This window comes from Stomoxys calcitrans, chromosome 5 (assembly GCF_963082655.1).
Source record: "Stomoxys calcitrans chromosome 5, idStoCalc2.1, whole genome shotgun sequence".
Lineage (NCBI taxonomy): Eukaryota > Metazoa > Arthropoda > Insecta > Diptera > Muscidae > Stomoxys > Stomoxys calcitrans.
The window spans coordinates 57,506,147-57,530,983 of NC_081556.1; the positions used below are offsets into that span (position 1 = coordinate 57,506,147).

General features: G+C 36.0%; 2 protein-coding genes across 5 annotated transcripts in view; both read left to right on the plus strand.

Annotated features, from left to right (window-relative positions):
- LOC106083309 (long-chain fatty acid transport protein 4) overlaps positions 1–24,837 on the plus strand; it is a 134,704-nt gene that overhangs the window by 31,377 nt on the left and 78,490 nt on the right. The window lies entirely within an intron of this gene.
- LOC106083311 (uncharacterized) lies at positions 11,317–16,759 on the plus strand. Of its 3 annotated transcripts, XM_013246247.2 has the most exons (5): positions 11,317–11,345; positions 11,412–11,474; positions 11,534–11,776; positions 11,843–12,123; positions 16,509–16,759. In XM_013246247.2, the coding sequence occupies exons 3-5, from the start codon at positions 11,650–11,652 to the stop codon at positions 16,683–16,685; spliced, it is 585 nt and encodes a 194-aa protein (XP_013101701.2). In that variant the 5' UTR covers positions 11,317–11,345; positions 11,412–11,474; positions 11,534–11,649; the 3' UTR covers positions 16,686–16,759. The 3 variants fall into 3 exon arrangements, with proteins under 3 accessions (XP_013101701.2, XP_013101699.2, XP_013101702.2); XM_013246245.2 differs by lacking the exon at positions 11,317–11,345 and having other exon boundaries at positions 11,354–11,474; XM_013246248.2 differs by lacking the exon at positions 11,317–11,345 and having other exon boundaries at positions 11,354–11,474; positions 11,553–11,776.

A 24,837-nucleotide genomic window follows, 5' to 3' on the forward strand; every position in this document is an offset into this window, starting at 1 on the left:
CTATCAGCTCAGTATTCACTTCACGCGTATTTGTAGTGAACAATGTGGCTGAAGATTTGTTGGCAGATATCTTTAGATTTCTTGCAGCGAAATATGAGGCAAGTTCGTTGAGGTAGACGTTCAACCTATCGCTGATGTTTACAATGGATGGGGGCCTGATGGCATGATCGTACAATCGTCCGCATATGATACTATCTCTATGCCGTCTGGAGGGGGTGGAATGGAGGATACGTAGAGGTTAAACATTGCCGGAGATATCACCCATCCTTGGGGAACTCCCTGTTTCACTCTACGGTGCTTTGACTTCTTATCCCTAAATTCGACAAATGACTAGCGAGAACACAGATAATTCGCGACCCAGCGTTTCAGGCCTGTCTGCAGGGACGTGTTGGCGATGCCCTCAAATAGTTTGTCAATAGTTTGGCTGACCGTGTCTAATACCTTCAATAGGTCCAATGCCACGAGGACCATCCTGGGCTGATCGCCCTGGGCTGATTGAAGCCACTGCAAATGTGTGCGGTGATTGCATGCAAAGCAGTTGTTGTGCTATTCAGTCCTCGAAATCCATATTGATGCTGATGCTTTTAGTATTCAGAGTATGAGGATGGTTTAAATTGAGTTAGAACAGAGAGCTGTTTTTTAGAAGTTTTTGATGGAAATCGGAATTGGAGTTCCTTAAATCCCTTCTATATTTTCGATGTAGACCCTTCATCACATGTTATCGGCCACTATTGCATATCGATAACTATCTAGCAAATCTATCCAAAACATTTGAGTTCTACTAAATGCGAAAGTTATTTGTATTTAGTGTATTTGAAGAAACTAATAAAGATCTTACATATTAACTTTTAGACATGTCATGTGGCTTAGATCACTGCTACTTTTGAAGTGTAAATCAAAAAAATTCCTAGGAACAGTTGAAACTTCTATTACAGCTTGACGTATTTACTATTAACATTATCAATTATTTATACATTAGGTTCAGATGTCATGTTTAAATGTTTGTATAGTGCTTTGAAGTGCCTCAGTCGTTGCTTGAAAACAAATTGCGATGCAGGTTAAAAAGTCTTCCTTGATATATTAAGGTATTTAAGAACATCAGTCAATTAAAAGAATAGTAGCATGGTGGCAACAAGAGGGTTTATTTGGCAACGATGTCTGCAACACTGGAGAGCAAATCTTAAAGAGTACGTAGAAGTTTAAAATACTCATACCAAAAATTAAGCCTTCATCTAAGATGTATTCCTTTTATGAAGATTTTCTAAAATTTTTTGTTTTCGCTCCCTCATGCATATCTGTTCCCTCTTCGAATATCGCATCGTAAACCGATTGTGACGTGTGAAGTGATATTTTTGTATTTTGAAGTCTTTTGAAGAGTGCGCAGAATGTATGATTATGAACTTTATTTTGTTTGCTGTCTGTCGGGTATTTGTTGTTGAGTTAAGTAGAAAACCATGCTTAGGGATCTCTCCATTTTTGTGCACGATGAAGTTCTTTTCATCTTTTTGCCATGAAACCTGTTTATAGATATATATACCTACGAGCAATTGTTTTCAAGCAAAGTTTATAATGGTTTAAAGCGAACAAGTTTCATTATTATTTTTCTTTGATTTTTTGTTTTTGGTTTACACAGTTTTGTGTGTACTTTTGAATTTTGGCAGTCACCCAGTGTCAAGTTCATATGACTTTTCAGTTTGCTATGTGTGCTCGCTCAAAGCCACAACTTCATCTGGTGATTAGCGTTGGCAGTCTTAAAATGAAATGAAATTTTAAAAGCAATTTATCAAAAATTTTGTTGAATAATAGGGTAGATGGAAAAAAGCATAATTTAACTGGTAAGTTGTAACTTTTTTACATACTTTGTGACGTGCTAATAAATGGAACACTCTTTTTTATAGATGCAATTTTTTAGAAAAAAAAATGTTTTTGAAACTTCATTGTATCATTTGATTAGATTACATTATACAGAATTAATACAAACAAAATTTAGAAAACTGGTATGTTTTTCAAAAAATACCAGGCACTTTGTTTACCGAACCCTATTTTTAGTATAACAAGTAAAAGAGTGCTAAGTTTGGACGGGCCGAATCTTATATACCCTCCACCATGGGTCGCATTTGTCGAGTTCTATGCGCAGTATCTCTTTTTAGGCAAAGAAAGAATATGCTATTGTGTAATATTTCAATTCATTCGGATAAGAATTGCACCTTGTGGGGCTCAAGAAGCAAAATCGGGAGATCGTTTTATATGGGAGCTGTATCAAGCTATTGATCGATTCAGGCCATATTAGACACGTATGTTGAAGGTCATGAGAGAAGCCGTTGTACAAAATTTCTTCCAAATCGGATGAGAATTGCGCCCTCTAGAGGATCAAGAAGTCAAGATCCCAGATCGGTTTATATGGCAGCTATATCAGGTTATGTACCGATTTGCGCCATACTTAGCACAGTTATTGGAAGTAATAACATAACACCTCATGCAAACTTTCAGCCGAATCGGATGAGAATTGCGCGCTCTATTTGCTCAAGAAGTCAAGATCCAAGATCGGTTTATATGATAGCCATACCAGATTATGAACCGATTTGGCTGAAATTTTGTATGTGGTGTTTTCTAATAACCTCCAACATCAGTGCTTATAATAGTCCAAACCGGTCTATGACCTTATATGGCTCCCATATAAGCTAATCTCCCGATTTGACTTCTTGAGCCCCTAGAGGGCGCAACTTTTAACCAATTTAGCTGAAATTTTCTAAGTCTACTTCGGTTATGACTCTTAAGATATGTGCTAATTATGGTCCAAATCGTTAATCGGTGCATAACCCGATATGCAAATGACAATTTGCCCATGAACATTCCTTTAGGGAACAGCGGCAAACTTCTCACATATCAATGAGTGCTAAGCGATTCAAGTGTAAGCTTAGTGATAAAGGGACTCCTTTTTATAGCCGATTCCGAACAGCGTGCCACAGTGCAAAACCTCTTTGTGGAGAAGGTTTAAATAGCTGCCATACAGTACCTCACAAATGTCGCCAGCATTAGGAGGGGATAACCACCCCTGAAAATGTATTCTGATGTTATCGCCAGGATTCGATCCCAGGCGTTTAGCGTCATAGGCGCACATGCTTACCTCTGTGCTACGGTGGCCTCCATAATTCGATATATCTCCCATATACACCGAACTGCCGATTCGGCTTCTTGAGCCCCTAGATGGCGAATTAATTGTCAGCTTTCGATGAAATTTTGCACGCGATGTTTTGTCATTACTGCCAACATGAATGCTAAGTATGACCAAAATCGGTTTATAACTTGATATAGCTCCCATATAAACTGATCTATCGATTTGACTTCTTTAGCCTCTAGAGCAGCGGGGCCCAGCCCTTTACGGTAGCGTTGATGGCAAGTGACAAATATTCTTATTCTCTTCGTTTCAGTCATTGTTGAGACAGCAACGAATGAACATGTGTAGGTGTACAATATACGCAACGTTTTTCTGTTTTTATTCCAAAAACAATGGTTTTTATTCATTAAAAATTTGGAATACATAACAAAACATTTAAGTTTTCTTATTTTGTTGTTATTTTTTTTTGCAATACACCAATCATTTAGTCCAAAAAATGATTTTGTATTGGATTGCCCAAAAAGTAATTGCGAATTTTTCATATAGTCGGCGTTGACAAATTTTTTCACAGCTTGTGACTCTATAATTGCATTCTTTCTTCTGTCAGTTATCAGCTGTTACTTTTAGCTTGCTTTAGAAAAATAGTGTAAAAAAAGTATATTTGATTAAAGTTCATTCTAAGTTTTGTTAAAAATGCATTTACTTTCTTTTAAAAAATCCGCAATTACTTTTTGGGCAACCCATACATATTAAGAGAATTAAAAATACTTAAAGAGAGTATTTCACACATACATTCACATTTTAATTTTGGGCATCGTTACTTTATTTTAAATCAACGGGCAGGGCAGTCTGATCTTTGAGAAATTCGGAAAATATGGCTTATAGGTGTAGAAAAAGAAAAATTTTAAGTTTGTTTAGACTATTTATTGTTATTACAATAGCTGTTTGATTTATATTTCGATTTTATTAGATTCAACCCAGCAAGAAGGAAGGATGAAAGGAAGATTTTTGGTAAATATCAAAAAACTGTTCAGATTTGGAAATATATCAGACAGACATTAATTTCCAATGCTATTACACCTACAAACAACAAACTATTGAGATGAAATTAGTCTCAGTAATACTGATACCTATACTTAAAAACCGTTTGTTTTAATTTTAAATATTCGAGCCAAAGATTAGCAAATTTATTTTAAAGATCATCAACTTTTTGAGGAAAAAAATTATTTCTTTCATATTAAACATTTTTGATTTTAAATGGTAGGTTAATGGATTCTTAACTTTGCACTTCTGCTAATAAATATGAAATTAAATTTAAAGATAGCATCTCTATTCTTCAGTTTGTTTCTTTGAATCGTTTTCTTTGCTAAACTCTTAAGGAAAAAATCTTAAATTTTGGGCCAACATTTTTTTCTGGGTAGGAGAAGATATATAGTGAATTTCAAGAAAGTCGGTTCAGATTTGTATATAGTTTCGATATAAACATTTTTTGGAATATTTCTTCAAAGTGATACAACATCAATATTTAACAACCGATTGGGCCTTAATTTACTGAAAACGATGTCGACCCGTATGAGAAAATGTGTGGGGAGTTAAAAAAAAAACCGGTTTAAATTTGGATGTTGTTCAAATAAATATTGTTTTAGAGATTTTCCTTATAAATGCTATTTTCCCAATCGATTGGGCCGAAATATACCACAGTTGGCAAATAAGGAAAATATACGATAAAATTCAAGTAAATAAAATCGGATATATATACTTTATATTTTTTTTTTTTTTTTTTGTAAGTAAAATTTTGTGGAAAAACTTGTTGAAAGTTTCTTTAAAAACAATACATCAATAACGAAACTAATTGTATTGTCCGATTGAAGTTTAAGCACAAGGCTAAGGGTCTCCGAGGGGTAGCCGAGTCCGTCATGTCATGTTTTCTTCAAACACATGACAGAATACCTGACAAATGTAGCCAACATTGGTAAGCGGATAACCACCACTGGAAAATTTTCTGATGTTCCCGTTCGGCGACATTGACGGACATGCTAACCTCTGCACCGATGGCCTCCAAAGGCAACATATTAATTTAATTTTTGTAAGAAAAAATTTTAATAAAACTGTTTTTTTTATTACAATGACATTTTTGTGAAAAAATTATTGAAAGTGTCTTTTAAGAAACACACCAATTTTCTCTAAAAACAATATTTCAATAAAAGTTTATCTAAGAAAAATTTCCCATAATTAGACTGCTTTATTATACCCTCCACCATACGATGGGGGTATACCAATTTCGTCATTCCGTTTGTAACACCTTGAAATATTCGTCTAAGACCCCATAAAGTATATATATTCTTGATCGTAATGACAACTTTCGAAGGAGTAAAGCTAGCCGCTGAAATTTCGCACAAACACTTATTAGTTTAGGTCGGTTGAGATTCAAGTGGGTCAAATCTGTCCATGTATATATAAACCGATCTCCCGATGAGATTTGTTGAGATTCTAGAGGGCACAATTCTTATCCAAATTGGCTAAAATTTTGCACAATGACTTCTCCTAAGATCTGTAATATATGTGTCAAGTATGGGCTGAAATCGTTTATAACCTTATATGGCTCCCATATAAACCGATATCCCGTTTACACTTCCCGAATCAGTCCAAAACCCGATATAGCTTCAATAGCATAGCATTTCTTATCCGTTGTTTGCTTATAAAGAGATACCGGGCAAAGAACTTGACAAATTCGATCCATGGTGGTGGGGGGTATATAAGATTCGGCCCGGCCGAACTTATCACGCTTTTACTTGTTTCTTTAATTTAGCTGTTCTTCAATTCAAGCTTGGAATCTTTCTGTTTTTTTAATTTATTTTTCAATATTTAGCATTTCAATGGAATGCATTTTCATGATATGATATATCTAAATGCACAAAAAACACGATTTCATATACGTAATATCGGTAAATAATTTAAATGAAAACAAAAAGACTACGAGCTTGAATTAAAATCGGCAAAATTGAATACAACAGTCTAGTATAAAAATTGCAAATTGCAAATTTTGCCCATGAACATTCCACTTAGGAACAGAGGCAAACTTTTCACATATCAATGAGTGCAGTCCGATTCAAGTTTTAAGCTCAATGATAAGGGGCCACATTTTTATAGCCGAGTCCGAACGGCGTGCCACAGAGGCATAGTACCTCAAAAATGTTGAAAGCATTAGGAGGGGAAAACCACAGCTGAAAATTTTTTCTGATGGTCTCACCAGGATTCAAACCCAGGCGTTCAGCGTCATAGGCGGACATGCAATCTTTAATTTTTTATTGAAAAAAAAAATAGAATTTTAACTTGTTTGTGAAATAACTAGACAATTTTCTCGACTCCGGCACCACAGCCCTGGTCTTAAGACCATATTTTTACGAAATACGAAAGAGAATTGTATTTTAAGTAAACCAATGGTAGGATATAGACACCGATGAAAATTGTTTATGATGTTCTCGCCAGGATTTGAAACCAAGCGTTCACCGTCATAGGTGGACATGCTAACCTCTGCGCTACGGTGGCCTCCACACCACTACTGTAGTATAGGGTATATTACCAAATTGGGACTAGAATTGGATTCGTCCCGATTTAGATTTGTGTTGCAGTAATGGAGTAATTTGTTTACCGAAACATCAAAAAATTTGGCACGGCATTCTATTATGACTCGCATTACTGATGATATATGATGGTATATGTGAATATAAGTCACATATACATACATATCGTCCGATGTATCTAGAACCTTTGGTCCTTTCGAATGTTGGGCCCGTTATTGGTATCATAACGGGACACATTGGACTACGAGCTCACTTATGTAAAATCGGTGCGGCAAGTAATAACAATTCCAGACATGAACCAACTTAGGGGAGTGGTATTAAAACAATTAGGGATGTTGTAAATAAACAGATATATCTTTATAGTTTTTTAGAGCGCACAACAAGCCGATTACTGGCTTAGATGTATGTCCATAGCGGCATGGGGCGGATTAATATCTGCACCCTTTTTTCAACCTAACCTAACCTACTAAAAATATTAGAAATCGGACTACAAGATCAGAAAATTTGGCAGCGATGTCAAATTTTTTTTACAAAAGAAGTATACTTGTCGAAAATTTCGGTTATAACCAATGAATAATTGGGTGTGGAGTGACTCCCAGATTGCTTAGTCACAAAATTCGTGTTTTAAAGCTGTCATTATTACGTTGCTGCTCCCATTGGCAAGATCTAGCATTTTTGAAAATTGTTGAAATTATTGTTTCAGTCATAATATTAAGATCTATCCATCATTATGCCTTGTGCATTAAAATTGATACACCCTTTTGAAGAAAATTGTTGGTGTTTATGTTCAAATGATAGGCTTGTCACTTTCTCTACCCACTAATTTTAGCTTGTTCACATAGCTGGACGTAGAAGGAGTAGCTCTGCCAGGGAGCTTGGAGCGTAGGAGGATTCACCCAATTCGCGGAAATTTTCCTACAACCTTTACTTGACTTTGTTTGCTTAGCCGGACTATAGGAAGATTTCTTAAGAGCGCTTTCTCTTTCTACCCCTCTCTTAAGAGCTTGTTCGGCTAATACGGATGTAAAAGAAGACTACCAACATCAAAACAACGCCTCGTAGCAACTTCAGTTCATCTTCCAAAACATTCGCACTGCAGACATCGCGACACTCTCTCCCTTTGTCTTTAAGGTAATTATTGCCTATGTGTTGCAAAATCACACACCAAGACAATCCCTTCATAATAGAAAGCCCTAGTCACCCGTGTTTGTTTTATTTATTTATTTCTTAATCTATTTTTTATTCACCAACCACTCACCCTGACACACTCTCACCCGCACTCCCACAATGGGAATATCTCTCTTAAGGAATATCCGTAAAATGCCCCTAGCAAGATGTTCCAATGTTCCAACTACAAACTGAACAATAAAGCTAGCCTGTGCTACATAGACTGTGATAGCTAGACGACTATGGTGTTCATTAAAATTCACGGTAAACTATTAATTTTCTTTACAAAAACTCGACTGTTTAACTGGTATTAAAGCAACAATGTCTCATTAAACAATTTTATGTTGCTAATATAATCGAAAACAAATAAATTTTTCCCTATTATTATTCTATTTCCATATTTGCTGTATATCTTTTTCAATTTTATTATCTGTCTATTTTGTATCTGAAAATACAATATTTTTCGTTTATTATTAACCAATAATAATGGGTTGAAAGAAAATTTCATCGAATATATCTTCGTCACAGCTTCGAAGCATCGCACAATAGTGCAAATGGCAAAAAAGTGTCTAGAACATTTTGTACTGCTCAACCAATATACTAAACTTGTTTCCACTTTTATATGCATTGTGGACCACTGTGCATGGTTTCCATGCATGTCGTGGTGCCTATTGTTTAATTAGTTTAAATGACTTGGAAATTTTAAATCCTGCTAAATAAGTGTAATTTCCCATTGTTACTATATAAAATATTAAATGTAAGTAAGCATCAGCAAAATTGTCTAGGACGCCGTTGAAGCTAAAGCGTGTCTATGATTATGACTTGGAAAATTTATCGCTCTCTTGTTATGGTTTTATTATTTTCGTTCAGTAGACCACTCTATATTAAATTGACTTGGTTAACTACACGCGGCTTAAAGTCCATTATTTATCTTGTACTACAGCACATGGTTGCTCATGTAGAGTTTACACTTCACTAACTTGTTGCTTTATTCACTTGTTGAAGCAATTACAGCAGCAGCATTGCACAAAAGTTGCATTCGCCAATTACTTAGTTAGTTGTCAATATAATAGCAATAATTTGAATTGTTACTTCAGAAATGTTTTTTGCGAGTTATTGCATCAACAATAAGCCGCTACTCTGCCCTGGAAAAAAAATATGATTACAGACTATTTGCATTTTGGCCTATTACACCAATCATACTGCAAATCTAATAGAAAAAATATAGATTTAAAATTTCTGTAATGATTTCTTGGGTTTCCTTATTTATGGTTTAAGTAGATTAGCACGAAAGTCCCAGACGGATTTTACCATTGTCTCAAAAATGTGTGTTTGTGAAACTGCTTTGGACTTCGTACACCCTATTTAAGTCAGGGATTTGCTGTGTCATATTATTAAAGACTGTAAGGAATAACAACAAACAGACAAATGACACGAACTTGTCCTATTTACGACGCTCTAGTATTTTCTACTTTTAAAACGCATACCCTTCAATTTTTTCCTTTGGACCCAAATAAGCAAAATTTAAAATATATAGCGATCGCATAATGACAACCAGTGTCGACACGATATCCAATGTAGGATGTTGTGTATTTTCTAAGGAAACCGGTTAAGGTTTTTAGAACCTAGCTTGAAATACGTAAGCAAGGTACATATTAATATGGAAATTATGGTTGAAACATAAACTATACTCTGTGCCAATAGTAGGTTGTCATTAAATGCACGGTTTGAATCCGAACTTCTTGCAGATTCGGCTTTAATATGTCCGTCTGTCCGCGTATCCTTACTATACTGTTTGTCCGTCTATGGCTTTTTTGTAATCAAGTTGGAGATCGCATTTGTTACCCAATCATCACGAAAGAATTTGGACAAAAATCGGTTTAAATTCAGATATGATTAGGTTCAAAAGAGGGTGCGGATATTAATCTGCCCTGTTTTAAGATTACGCTGAATGATAAGGGGCGTCCTTTTTATAGAAAGGCATGCCGCAGTGCGACACAATGGGGAGAAGTTTTTATATAGCATAGTACCTCACAAATAGGCAGACATGCAACCTTCTGAGCTGCGTTGGCTTGAAATTCGCCTTAGTTAGGCGTCTGTTTCTCTCGCATGGTCGTTAATGGCTATTTCGATGTATTACAAACAAAAAAACCAAAATTAATCCCACTGTGCAACACACATTAAAGAACAGCGAGGATGCTTCTCTCATAGTTTTTTTGGTTTTTTTTAGTAGCTATATCATCAAATAAACCGATCTGAACCACATACGACACTGTGACAAATTTGTGACACTGTGACAAATTTCAATTATACATGCGCCTTTTATGGGGCCAAGACTTTAAATCGAGATATCGGCCTATATGGCAGCTATATCCAAATTTCGACCGATTTAGTCCAAGTTGCAGAAAAATTTTTAAAGAGCCTAACACAACTCACTGTCCCAAATTTCGGCGAACTCGGACAATAAATGCGCCTTTTATGGCCCCAAAACCTTAAATCGAGAGATCGGTCTATATGGCAGCTGTATCCAAATCTGGACCGATCTGGGCCACATTGAAGAAGAATGTCGAAGGGCCTAACACAACTCACTGTCCCAAATTTTGGCAAAATCGGACAATAAATGCGCCTTTTATGGGCGCAGGACCTTAAATTGAGAGATCGGTCTATATGGCAACTATATCTAAATCTGGACCGATCTAGGCCAAATTGAAGAAAGATGTCGAGTGGCCTATCACAACTCACTGTCCCAAATTTCAGGAAATTCGGATTTATGGGTCTAAGACCCTAAATCAGCGGATCGGTCTATATGCGGGGTATGTCAAGATATAGTCCAATATAGCCCATTTTCGAACTTTACTTGCTTATGGACAAAAAAAGAATCTTTGCAGAGTTTCAGCTCGATATCTCTATTTTTAAAGACTGTATCGTGAATTCAACAGACAGACGGGCGGACATGGCTAGATCGTCTTAGATTTTTACGCTGATTACTTTATAGGGTCGAAAATGGATATTTCCATGTGTTGCAAACTGAATGACAAATTAAATATACCCACATCCTTCGGTGGTGGGTATAAAAAAACACAAAAGTTGACGTAAAATTTTGTTTTTACTGAATTCTACTTTCTGGTTACGGTCGAAAGACGTTCGTTAATCGATTTGATTTGTTTTCATAAGGCAAAACAAAATAGCTGACACATTTTGCTACATTTACAGTACATTTACGAGAGGATACCAGGCCTTTATCCACGTAGAGGCCGCCTGTGTTGTTTGAGGACACATTAATATGAAAGACAGCTCTTGTGAATTTTCTGTAAGATATTTTGCGAATACTTCCTGAAGAATCTGTACTTATATATGTCTACAAACTGTTTCGAAAAATATATCGTTCGGTTAATTAGTGTTACTTTTCCAACTTTTACAGAAACAGCCTTATATACACAAAGTATGACATTAGTTTGACTTATATTCTTCTTGAGGTATTCATTTAAGTTTCAAGCATATCACATTTTTTTCAAAATATTCCTTCCAATATGACTTTACAGCGTACAACGCAACTCGTTGCCGCATTGACAAGAGAAACGCATAGTTTGACTCCAATGCAAAAAGTAAGATTTCATACATAAGAGACGCATTGACTGCATAGCAATATACATATTTTGTACAGTTTATATTTATCACTATAGGATTCTGTACATCCCTATTCATATTTTGGCTAATTAGCAAAGCTTAATCAAAACTAAACTGAAAACAGAAGTGGCTAGCAAAAAATCAATTAGAAAAATGGACAAAGGATCTACAATTAACATTGCCAATGTAACCGCATCCACATCTGTCCCTTCCTTGCCATCTTCATCAACATCATCGTCCAACTGCAACTCCACTTGTGATGGCATTAAATCTGCTATAAGTATATTATCGCATAAGCCAAAACAAACGAAATATTGAGGATACTCACTCATCCTGTTTCCCTTAGTTCAAAATAATGAATTTTCCACAATTGTATCCAACAGTGAAGAGACCAATACGACAAAATTCCATGATCTAAAAATTACCTTTGCTACTCGGGAAACTCACGTAAGACCAACTAACCGTGACAGAAATGCTACACTGCCAACCAGCTATGAAGTCGACTACAATCTAATGGACCAAAGTTATTCCCCTAGCACTTTGGCCGAAATATATGATGATGAGTTCTTCGATTTTGGCGACAGCCGTCGTGAAGTGCAACCAGTTAGAATTAATCACAAAGAAGGGGTAATATACACGTATCATACTTTAATTTTAATTACATAGAAATATATATGTAAAAGGGTAGTACACACAACAAACCTGTACACCGAAGAGGCTCTTACTCTGACTTTTTCTAGTAGTTTGCAAAACGGCGTAACCGAATTAGAACCATTTTCAAGCGCCGCATACGTAGACAATAATTAACCTTCACGGCCAAAAATAGTTGAATTAATAAAAAACAAAAAAAAAATAAAAAGTTCGGCCGGTCTGAACTTTGGATACCCTCGGGTATTTATGTAAATCAGCTTTCGTCATAATCCGGTAAACAATGGATAATTTATGCACCACCCCATGCATAATTTATGTCTAATAAATACATGTTACTGTTAAATTTTGTTGATGAAAATATTGGTCTTTTTGGCAGCTATTTTCAAATAAAGAACGATCTGAAACTATAGGACACGAATGTCGAAAAGCCTAACATAAGACACTGTGTAAAATTTCAGAGAAATCGGATGAAAATTGCGCCTTTTATGAGGCTAAGAATTTAAATCGAAGGTTCTGTCTATATGCCAGCAATATCAAAATCTGGACCGACCTTGGCCAATATGATCAAGGATGACGAGTGACCTAACACAACCCACGGTCTCAAATTTCAGCGAAATCGGACAATACATGCACCTTTTACGGGCTCAAGACCTCAAATTGGCAGATCGGTATATATCGCAGCTATATCCCGATCTGGACCGATCTGAATTAAATTGAAAAAAAGATGTCAAAAGGTCTAACACAACTCACTGTCCCAATTTGCGGCGAAATCGTACAATTACCAATGATTGCCTACGAGCATTACATTAAGGATTAACGGGAATACATCTCACATGTTCACGATAAGACACCTCGACAAATGTTGCCAGCATTAGGAGGGGAAAACCACTGCTGTTAATTATTATGATGTTCTCGCCAGGATTCGAACCCAGACGTTCAGCGTCATAGGCGGACATTTTAACCTCTGCGCTACGGTGGCCTCCAAGAGGAAAGGAAAGAGTTTTCTTAAAGAAATTTGGATTGGCGTAAAGCGGACGACTGAAACCAGTCACAATAATTTTTCCTTCATGTTTTGGAGGGAAATTGGCTTGTCGAAAGTAGGTACATTTTTAAATCCCCAAAATTAAGCGAAAATATTTCTCAAAATTCTAAGGAGTGAGATTTCTGAAATCCTTTTTAAAGTCTTGTTGCATTTGATGGTTTCTTTATTAAAAACTAAATTTATGGCAATAATCCTACTTCTTCTGACAGCAGCTTTCTTTGCTAAATGGTCATAAATAAAGAAAATGACTTTTTTTCATAAATAAATCATAAATAAATAAAATAAAAATATTCAAAGAAATTGCAACGTCACTATAAATTCTCTAAATTGTTAATATATAAAATTTCATCAAAATCGGACAACGGAAACAAGGTTTAAAATTATGTCTTTAAAAATATTTATTGAAATTTGTCTATAGACAGATAAGAATAAAACATACTTTAAAAATGTTTATGCAAAATGTAGTGTCGCAAAATGCAATTTTTTGACATTTTGGCTTTAAAAAATACTCTTGAAGTTAGGTTTTCTTTAGAGAGATTTTCGTTAAAATTGAGACTTAAAAAAAATCACCAAAATTTAATCTTTAGAAAAAATTTTATTGATTTTTTTTATAAAAATTTTTTTTTAAGAAAAAATTTAATTAAAAAGTTGTATTTATAAAAAATTTAAAAAAAAATGTTGTCTTTAAAAAATAATTTCGAGGGGAGTCCGGCCCGTTCTGCAGTTTTGTCATTAGAGAATGTTTTATTAAAATTTTGGTCCCCACGCCTGACTACGCCCCTGGCTCCTATATAAACCGATTTCCCGATTGGATATGTTTAGCTCCTAGAAGCCTCAATTGCTATCCGATTAGGCTGAAATTTTGCATGAGGTGTTCTATTTCGACGTCCAATAACCGTGCCAAGTTCGGTTGAAATCGGTCTATATCCTGATATAGCTCCCATATAGCGGTTGATATCGGTCTATAACCTAATATAGCTCCATATAAACCGATCTCTCGATTTCACGTCTAAATCCCCTAAAAGCCACAATTTTTGTCCTATTTGGCTAAACTTTTGCTCGAATTGTTCTATTACGACTTCCAATAATTTTGTCAAGTACGGTCCAAATCGGTCTTTAACCTGATGAAGCTCCCATATAAACCTATCTGTCGATTGTCGTCGTTCGGTTCTTAGAAGCTTTCATTTTTGCATGGTTTGGCATAAATTTGGTACGTTTACTCTAGAACCAAAATGATGCCTTTTAACAAATTTTGTTTTGTGCCAATTGGATACAAAATCCATGGTGGTGGGTTTGAAACACCCGGCCCGGCTGAACTTCGCACGTTTTTACTTGTTTTATTTAATTTACTTAACAATATTTCCATGGAATGCATTTTGCATTTTATGATATATCCAAATGAAAAACAAATCACGATTTTTATATACGAAATATTGACAAACAGAGTTGAATAACATTTAATTTTTATACCCTCGAAATATTCGTCTAAGACCCCATAAAGTATATATATTCTTGATCGTCATGACATTTTAAGTCGAACTAGCCATGTCCGTCCGTCTGTCCATCCGTCCGTCTGTCTGCCGAAAGCACGCTAACTTTCGAAGGAGTAAAGCTAGCCGCTTGAAATTTTGCACAAATACTTATTAGTGTAGGTCCGTTGGAATTGTAAATGGCCTATATCGGTCCACGTTTTGATATAGCTTCCATATAAACCGATCTGGGATCTTGACTTTTTGAGCCGCTAGATTCTTATTCGATTTGGCTGAAATTTTGCATGAGGTGTTTTATTATGACTTCCAACAACTGTGCTAAGAATAGTTCAAATCGGTCCATAACCTAATATAGCTGTCATATAAACGTATCTGGGGTCTTGACTTCTTGAGCGTCTAGAGTGCGCAATTCCTATCCGATTTGGCTGAAATTTTGTACAACTGCTTCTCTAATGACCTTTAACATACCGATCTTCCTATTTTACTTCTTCAGTCCCTAAAGTGCGCAATTCTTACTAGATTTGGCTGAAATTTTACACAATGACTTCTACTGTGGTCTCCAATATTCAATATTCTTTTATCCTTTGTTTGCCTAAAAATGGAAAGAGCAAGACAAATGCGATCCATGGTGGAGGGTATGTAAGATTCGGCCCGGCCGAACTTTTTTAGAATTTTATTAGTTTTTAATGAAATATACAATATCCTCATACAAACTATGTTCCTTTTCTTCAAATGCACAGCATTTTTTTTTTAATGCTACCATAAAACATTTTATATAAAATTAAAACCACACCTGAATGGGCCTTGAACAGGGATTCGGAGATGAACGGAGTGGAGTGGAGCTGACAAGAAGAGAAATTTTTCGAACCCGCTCCTTTCTGCACCAACAAAATAGAATTCTTTTAAATACACATTTATATCCAACATCATAGGATAGGGCGTTTGCAACACACCGACATATCCATTTCCGAACATACAGAGTATAGATATTATTGACCATAAAATTTTAAACTGAATTAACGATGCCCATGTATCTATCCGTTCGTCTGTCGGTCAGTCTGTTGCCATCACGGTACTGCCTACAAAACTTGAGATATTGAGCTGAATTTTGGCATAGGTTCGTATTTCTTGCATACGAAGGCTATGTATAATAATTAATAGAGCCAAATCGGACCATATTTGGATATAACGGCCATACACACCGATGTCCCGGTCTACGACCTTGTGCCCATGAAAGGCGCATTTATTATGCGATTTTGCTGAAATTTCAAACGGTGGGGTTTCATTGCCAAATATGGTATCATAAATTGTGGTCTAGATCGTTCTATATTTGTATATAGATGCCAAATAGACCGATATGTCGATTTTTCGTCCTTTAGAGGCTTAGGAAGTAAAATAAAATAGACCGGTTCAGGCTTTATAAAGTTATAGTCCGATATAGACGGTGTTCATGAATACATATAATTGAAGTTGAATATTGCTTGATATTGCAATCCTAATGGCAAAACAAATATATATATATATATCACTTGCCCTTTGAAGCTGTGAAAAATAAATAGTCAATTTCAATGTAAAGGAGCGTGGAGCGGAGCGGAATAATTTTTGCGGGAATTAGAGTGGAGCGGAAAAACGTATCCACTCCAGAGCCCTGGTCTTGCACCAAGGTACATGATTGGTTCTTTCAGAAGCAAACAGTCCTCAAACATTAGTGAGAGGGGACCTCCGTTTTATTGCAGATTGATTCTTTGTGTCTTCGAATACTTCTATGATTATATCCTGAAGCCTATTTTACATCAAAGTGGTTTTAATCTTTTCCATTCCAATTTTAGATATTTTGCTGCTTTATCACTGGTGTAGCTATAGGTCTGCTCTTGCTTATGGCATATCTCTTAATACTGTTACTGGATCCCATTACCAAAACAATGGAAGCAATGCATAATTCGTTTCAGAATTTGACAAACTCCATCATTAAGAAAAAACTTCATTATCATAATAAACCTGTTTAAATGTGTTTATTATTATACTTTGTAGAGTTTTAAACCAAACTTGAACTTTAAATAAACTCTTTTTGCACATTGGACTACTGTCAACCAAAAAATTTTTTCTGCTGTCCAAAAAATATTTAAACAATGCTTTGGCACTGTTCTGAGGCTGAAGCAAACCAGTCATCAACTAAAGGGTGATTTTTTTGAGGTTAGGATTTTCATGCATTAGTATTTGACAGATCACGTGGGATTTCAGACATGGTGTCAAAGAGAAAGATGCTCAGTATGCTTTGACATTTCATCATGAATAGACTTACTAACGAGCAACGCTTGCAAATCATTGAATTTTATTACCAAAATCAGTGTTCGGTTCGAAATGTGTTCAAATTTTGACAAATTTTGTTCAGCGATGAGGCTCATTTCTGGTTGAATGGCTACGTAAATAAGCAAAATTGCCGCATTTGGAGTGAAGAGCAACCAGAAGCCGTTCAAGAACTGCCCATGCATCCCGAAAAATGCACTGTTTGGTGTGGTTTGTACGCTGGTGGAATCATTGGACCGTATTTTTTCAAAGATGCTGTTGGACGCAACGTTACGGTGAATGAACACATTTCGAACCGAACACTGATTTTGGTAATAAAATTCAATGATTTGCAATCGTTGCTCGTTAGTAAGTCTATTCATGATGAAATGTCAAAGCATACTGAGCATCTTTCTCTTTGACACCATGTCTGAAATCCCACGTGATCTGTCAAATACTAATGCATGAAAATCCTAACCTCAAAAAAATCACCCTTTATAAACAACTTGGAGCACAGATCACCAATAAGAAAATAATGCAAACAAACACATGTGAATTTATGGCAACCTTGAATTGAGCAATTGGTTGCCTGCAATCACATAATGGTTCCAACTTGCTTCTTTTTCGACAAAAGTTTTTGTCCAGGCATCAAGTCAAATAAAACTGTTACGTACATTTTTCTTCTGACAAGTAAAAGTTTATTAAAATTGGTTTATCAATAATCAGCTGTAATATAAGCATTTGGAAACTACCTGCATAATATTGTTGAATTGAAGGACTGCCTTTTCTTCGATAACTCAAAATAGCTTGCAGGGCAATCATAGACATAAAACACACCATTTAGTTTCTGAGGATAACTCAATACAATTGTGAATCTGTCTATTCATCTGGACTTCAATCGGGCCACTCGAGCTTATTCTCTGTGAACAAAGTCTTTTCGAATGTGTACTCAGATATTGAATTATTTTTCCTAGTCATTTGCTTTACTTGTCGCAAGGGAGCGGAAACCATGAAAATTTGTATTTTTATTGGGAGGTCAGGAAAAAGTTTTGAAAACACCGACATTTGTTTCATTGAAAGTACATAGCGAAAATACATGTGTTTTTTTATGTAAGCTGTATATTTTTCCGCTCTGCTAGTCTTCAGTGCTGGTCTTTGACCATGTATGTCCTGACAACCGTTGTATCTCCATCCTCATTTTTCTATTCAAAAGCTTAAATTTCAGCTCATTTCGATCAAATTACATAAAGACCAGTGTTGCCGTTTGTGATAGGTGACGTCAACTTTCGATAGGTTCTTGATAGGTGGCTTCAACTTTTGGTAGGTTGATCCAAGATACAATATAAGTATCAAGTAAACTTCTGAAATTTTTAATTTTTTGTATACCCACCACCATCGCTCCATCGGAGGCCACCGTAGCGCAGAGGTTAGCATGTCCGCCTATGACGCTGAACGCCTGGATTCGAATCCTGGCGAGACCAGAAAAAAATTTTCAATGGTGGTTTTCCCTTCCTAATGCAACATTTGTGAGGTACTATGCCATGTAAAACTTCTCTCCAAAGAGGTGTCGCACTGCGCCACGCCGTTCAGACTCGGCTATAAAAAGGAGGCACCTTATCATTGAGCTTAAAACTTGAATCGAACTGCACTCATTGATATGTGAGAAGTTTGCCCCGGTTCCTTAGCGGAATGTTCATGGGCAAAATTTGCATTACCACCATCGCATCTAATCTAGTCATTCCGTTTGTAACAGCTCGAAATGTTAACCTTCAAACCGTCTTGATTTTTTAATGGTGATATCGATTGTGCAAGAAAGTGTAGCATTTTGTCAACATGTTGCACTGAAATCGAAATTTTGTATTCGTTTGTCCTAAAAAATGTAACCCCACCACAGGGTGTAAAATCAGCGGCTATCATTCAAAAAGCGGCAAAATATTAAAATTAAATATGTATAAAAATAGAAAAAGTGAATGCGTTTTATTTAACTAGCGGCATATTAGATGCATTGCTAGAAAGTTCTTTATCCGAAGAGGATGATACGATTTTTACCGTATTATTTGGTCGAACATGTTCGATTGAAAATGCAAAAGGTGAATAACTATTAGAGGGTTCGGGCGACATTTGCGAAATATTCTCCCGTATAACTGCAACATTATTGTAATATTTTTTTTAGAATCAAAATCACCATAAGTCGATCAACAATGTCCGTCCGTCCGTTTGTCCATCCTTCTGTAGAAATCACTATAGCAGTCGAACGCGTAAAGCTATCCGCTTCAAATTTTGCACAAATCATTCTTATCGATGTAGGTCGTTGGGGATTGCAAATGGGCCATATCGGTACATATTTGGATTTAACTTCTTGATCCTCTGGAAGCCGCAATTGTTATCCGATTTGACTGAAATTTTGCACGGATTGGTATGTTATGACTTCCAATGTTCGTGCTAAGTACGATTCATTTCGGTCAATAACCTGATATACATAGGCTCCATAATGACCGTTTTCCCGATTTGACATCTTGAGTCCCGCAATTGTTACCCGATTGAGCTGAAATTTTGCACTTAATGTTCTGTTACAACTTCCAACTCGAGGCCAAGGTGTTGATTTTCAAAACCAACATTTTATTGAATGCAATATATCGACGTTTCATTGATATATTGCAAAGGTAGTAAATCCGTTGTTTATGCCTTACATCGGGAGATCGGTCTATATGACAGCTACATTCAAAAATGGTCCGATCTGGCCCATTGCTAAGCCTTTAGAATATACACAACATGCATATTTATGTATTGGGTTGCCCAAAAAGTAATTGCGGATTTTTTAAAAGAAAGTAAATGCATTTTTAATAAAACTTAGAATGAACTTTAATCAAATATACTTTTTTTACACTTTTTTTCTAAAGCAAGCTTAAAGTAACAGCTAATAACTGACAGAAGAAAGAATGCAATTACAGAGTCACAAGCTGTGAAAAAATTTGTCAACGCCGACTATATGAAAAATCCGCAATTACTTTTTGGGCAACCCAATATATACATACACACTGCTATACACATAAAGCCTTCAAAGAAAAAAATATTGTTATTTAGCACTACCACTCAACATCAAACGCAACCTGTTCCAGAGGTTTAACGCCCCTGTAGGCGTTTTCATTTTCAAAGTGGTTTGTGCGGGATCTTTTTTATACCATCCACCATAGGATGGGGTATACTAATTTCGTCATTCTGTTTGTAACTCCTCGAAATATTCGACCAAGATCCCATTAGATATATATATTTTTGTTCGTCGTGACATTTTAAGTCGATTTAGCCATGTCCGTCCGTTCGTCTGTCTGTCGAAAGCACGCTAACTTTCGAAGAAATAAAGCCAACCGCTTGAAATTTTGCACAAATACTTCTTATTTGTGTAGGTCGATTGGGATTGTAAATAGGATATATCGGTCCATGTTTTGGTATAGCTGCCATATAAACCGATCTTGGATCTTTACGTCTTGAGCCACTAGAGGGCACAATTTTTATCCGATTTGGCTGAAATTTTGCATGAAGTGTTTTACTATGACTTCCAACAACTGTGCTGAGTATGGTTGAAATCGGCAAATAACCTGATATAGCTGCCATATCAACCTATCTCGGGTCTTGAATTCTTGAGCAAATAGAGGACACAGTTCTTATCCGATTTGGCTGAAATTTTGCATGAGGTGTTTTATTACGCCTTCCAATAACTTTGCCAAATACGTTTCAAATCGATCCATAACCTGATATAGCTGCCATATAAACCGATCTTGGATCTTGACTTCTTGGGCCTCGAGAAGGCGTAATTATTATCCGATTTGGCTAAAATATTGTACAACGGCTCCTCCCACGACCTCTAACATACATGTCAAATATGGTCTGAATCGGTCTTTAGCCTGATACAGCTCCCATATAAACCGATCTCCCTATTTTACTTCTTGAGCCCCTAAAAAGTAAAATTCTTATTAGATTTGGCTGAAATTTAATACATAGACTTTTACTGTGGTCTCCAACATTCAATTCAATTAGCACAATTCTTTTCTTTTATCCTTTGTTTGTCTAAAAAGAGATTCCGGGAAAGAACTAGACAAATGCGATTCATGGTGGAGGGTATATAAGATTCGGCCCGGCCGAACTCAGCAGGCTTTTACTAGTTAATATTAAAATGGGATAAACGTTATTTTAGTCATACATAGGCAAAAGTTCATTCATTCGTGCAACGGCAAATAATTTTTGAGCCAAATAACCAAAAAATCATCGTCACAGCGATCATCCATCAAGTCAAAACCGGTTTAGAATTGTGATGAACAATCAAGGGGCAGCAGTGAGAGGAAAAAAGTTCCGGTACCCGATAGCTAAAATTAGCCATGACATAATTACCAGGTAGTGTACCGTAAACAGCTGAGTACAATTGTTTCTCGCGAAGTGCACTGTCTGTCAATAAGTTTTGTTTGTGTGTGTGAATAATAGTTAAGAACCATAACACACACAATGAACGAAAAATGGCGCGAATTAGTAACATACTCAAAATCAGAGTTGGACTAAGTACTGATTTTGTTGTTGGACAACTGCCACTACCTGTAAATGAATATATCTTGCTTTAAGCATTGCCAATTGAAAACGTTCATAGTGGTATACTTTAAGAGTGGAGCTACCAAATTAAATTCCGGTGCCCGATGAAGCTTAAATGGTATTATTTTAAGTGTTTGCGATCGTATATAATGGTAAACAAGTTAAAGCGTGCTAAGTTCTTTGGATTAACTTTATATGTATATATATATATACAACATATATATATATATATATATATATATATATATAACAACATATATATATATATATATATATAAATATATATATATTTTTTTTTAAAGGCAAATCGAGTAAAAAGTAGATCGGTTTATATGGCAGTTACTTCAGGTTATCAACTAGTTCAGACCATACTTGCCACAGTTCAATCAAAGAACTGCGCCCTTTAGAAACTAAAGAAGTCTGTATGACCAAGTGTTTGAGGGGCCGCGCATACCCGAGAACATCACCAAAGAAGACAAATTTACGACCATTGAAATATGGGGCTCCAATAAAAGGTTTTCGGAAGTAAAGCACGAATCTGATAACAACGTTCGGGAAAAGTTTCTATGGGGTCACCCGACCCTCATAACACTACCCAAATACGAAGTATTTCCTGACCATTGCAATATGAGGTATATTAGAGTAGAACACAAATCTGATATATATTTATATAACTTTCGGATCAACTGTCTAGGGGACGTCCCATCACCATAACAACCCCCAAGTAGGACATATTTGCTCACCAAGAGAATTTGTGTTTTCTAAACAGTGGAGCTCAGTGGGTTAGAGCCCATACCCCAAACCGGACATATTTGCTGGCTTTTTGTATAAGGGGTTTAAGTGAATGGTATTTGAGATTTGAAAACGAATTTGATATCCAATTTTGAGGCCAATAGTAATATGGGGTTTAAATATATGAGAATAGAGCACGTTGCTGATATATTATCAGAGCTTAGCGATTGGGGGACCATCCCACTCCCTAAAACACCCCTAAATCGGGCATATTTGCCGATCATGCCAATGTGCGGCCTAAATGAAAGGAATGGGGGGTAGAGCAATAATTGATACCTACTTTCCCAAAATACCCCACAAAGAGCATTATGGGGCTAAAATAAAGGTATTTGAGATTAGAAAACGAATTTGATAACCAATTTTGGGACTATGTGTTTGGAGGACGCCTCATCCTGTAAACTCCCCTCAAACCAATGGTAATATGGGGTTTAAATAAATGGTATTTGAGAGAAGAGCATGATACTGATATTTTTTCAGGGCCAAGTGTCTGGGGGACCACCTCACCCCCGAAAACACTCCTAAAGCAGACATCATGAGAATATCGGGCTGAAATAAAGTATTTTAAGAATGGAGGACACCTTACATCCAAACTTAAATTCGTAGACCAATAAAGATCATATGGGATTCAGATAAAGGCACTTATATTGTTAAACTTTTGTTAAGCGATATCGTATTTTCGTAGCATGGTATTTCACTAAAAGCTTTTTAGTTGTCGAAAATAAATATTCCAAGGAATATTTTGTTCCATATAAAGTAAAAGAAGGCGCAGCGGAGCGGGCCCGGTCCAGCTAGCGATACATAAAAAGTGGCATGTCATAAGACAAGAACATATGGTGTGATAACAGCTTTAGTAATTAAATAGTCCAAACAGTGTTTGATTAAACCTATTTTCCTCAAAGTTGCTTTTGTATGGGAATAAGGGCGCATCGTACAAAAACCCTATCGTCCCACAACAACCAACTTAAAAGACAGTTTTGTTTGTATTTCAACTATGATTCCACTAATGCAACTTATCAAAATACCAAACAAAATTACCAACAAATTGCATAAAAATATTTCAAAAACTAAAAAAAACCTGATGGTTTATTAAATTGTGCTTGACGTGCAATTGGTTTTACAAGATTTGTACTTGTATATATTTTTTGTACTTGTATATTGGCATTTATAATTATAGTTGCATTTCAAGTCATTGAAATCGCTAAAGTCAACATTAAGTCGCCATTTAAGAACTAAATGCACATGGTCAGAACGCTCGACGTTTCATTGATATATTGCAAAGGTAGTAAATCCGTTGTTTATGCCTTACATCGGGAGATCGGTCTATATGACAGCTACATTCAAAAATGGTCCGATCTGGCCCATTGCTAAGCCTTTAGAATATACACAACATGCATATTTATGTATTGGGTTGCCCAAAAAGTAATTGCGGATTTTTTAAAAGAAAGTAAATGCATTTTTAATAAAACTTAGAATGAACTTTAATCAAATATACTTTTTTTACACTTTTTTTCTAAAGCAAGCTTAAAGTAACAGCTAATAACTGACAGAAGAAAGAATGCAATTACAGAGTCACAAGCTGTGAAAAAATTTGTCAACGCCGACTATATGAAAAATCCGCAATTACTTTTTGGGCAACCCAATATATACATACACACTGCTATACACATAAAGCCTTCAAAGAAAAAAATATTGTTATTTAGCACTACCACTCAACATCAAACGCAACCTGTTCCAGAGGTTTAACGCCCCTGTAGGCGTTTTCATTTTCAAAGTGGTTTGTGCGGGATCTTTTTTATACCATCCACCATAGGATGGGGTATACTAATTTCGTCATTCTGTTTGTAACTCCTCGAAATATTCGACCAAGATCCCATTAGATATATATATTTTTGTTCGTCGTGACATTTTAAGTCGATTTAGCCATGTCCGTCCGTTCGTCTGTCTGTCGAAAGCACGCTAACTTTCGAAGAAATAAAGCCAACCGCTTGAAATTTTGCACAAATACTTCTTATTTGTGTAGGTCGATTGGGATTGTAAATAGGATATATCGGTCCATGTTTTGGTATAGCTGCCATATAAACCGATCTTGGATCTTTACGTCTTGAGCCACTAGAGGGCACAATTTTTATCCGATTTGGCTGAAATTTTGCATGAAGTGTTTTACTATGACTTCCAACAACTGTGCTGAGTATGGTTGAAATCGGCAAATAACCTGATATAGCTGCCATATCAACCTATCTCGGGTCTTGAATTCTTGAGCAAATAGAGGACACAGTTCTTATCCGATTTGGCTGAAATTTTGCATGAGGTGTTTTATTACGCCTTCCAATAACTTTGCCAAATACGTTTCAAATCGATCCATAACCTGATATAGCTGCCATATAAACCGATCTTGGATCTTGACTTCTTGGGCCTCGAGAAGGCGTAATTATTATCCGATTTGGCTAAAATATTGTACAACGGCTCCTCCCACGACCTCTAACATACATGTCAAATATGGTC

Excerpts from the sequence above, each read along its gene's own strand:
- LOC106083311 (XM_013246247.2), top strand. The coding sequence starts at position 11,650 with ATGGACAAAGGATCTACAATTAACATTGCCAATGTAACCGCATCCACA. Across the intron at positions 11,777-11,842 it reads TGGCATTAAATCTGCTATAA|TTCAAAATAATGAATTTTCC; the intron begins GTATATTATCGC and ends TGTTTCCCTTAG. Across the intron at positions 12,124-16,508 it reads GAATTAATCACAAAGAAGGG|ATATTTTGCTGCTTTATCAC; the intron begins GTAATATACACG and ends TTCCAATTTTAG.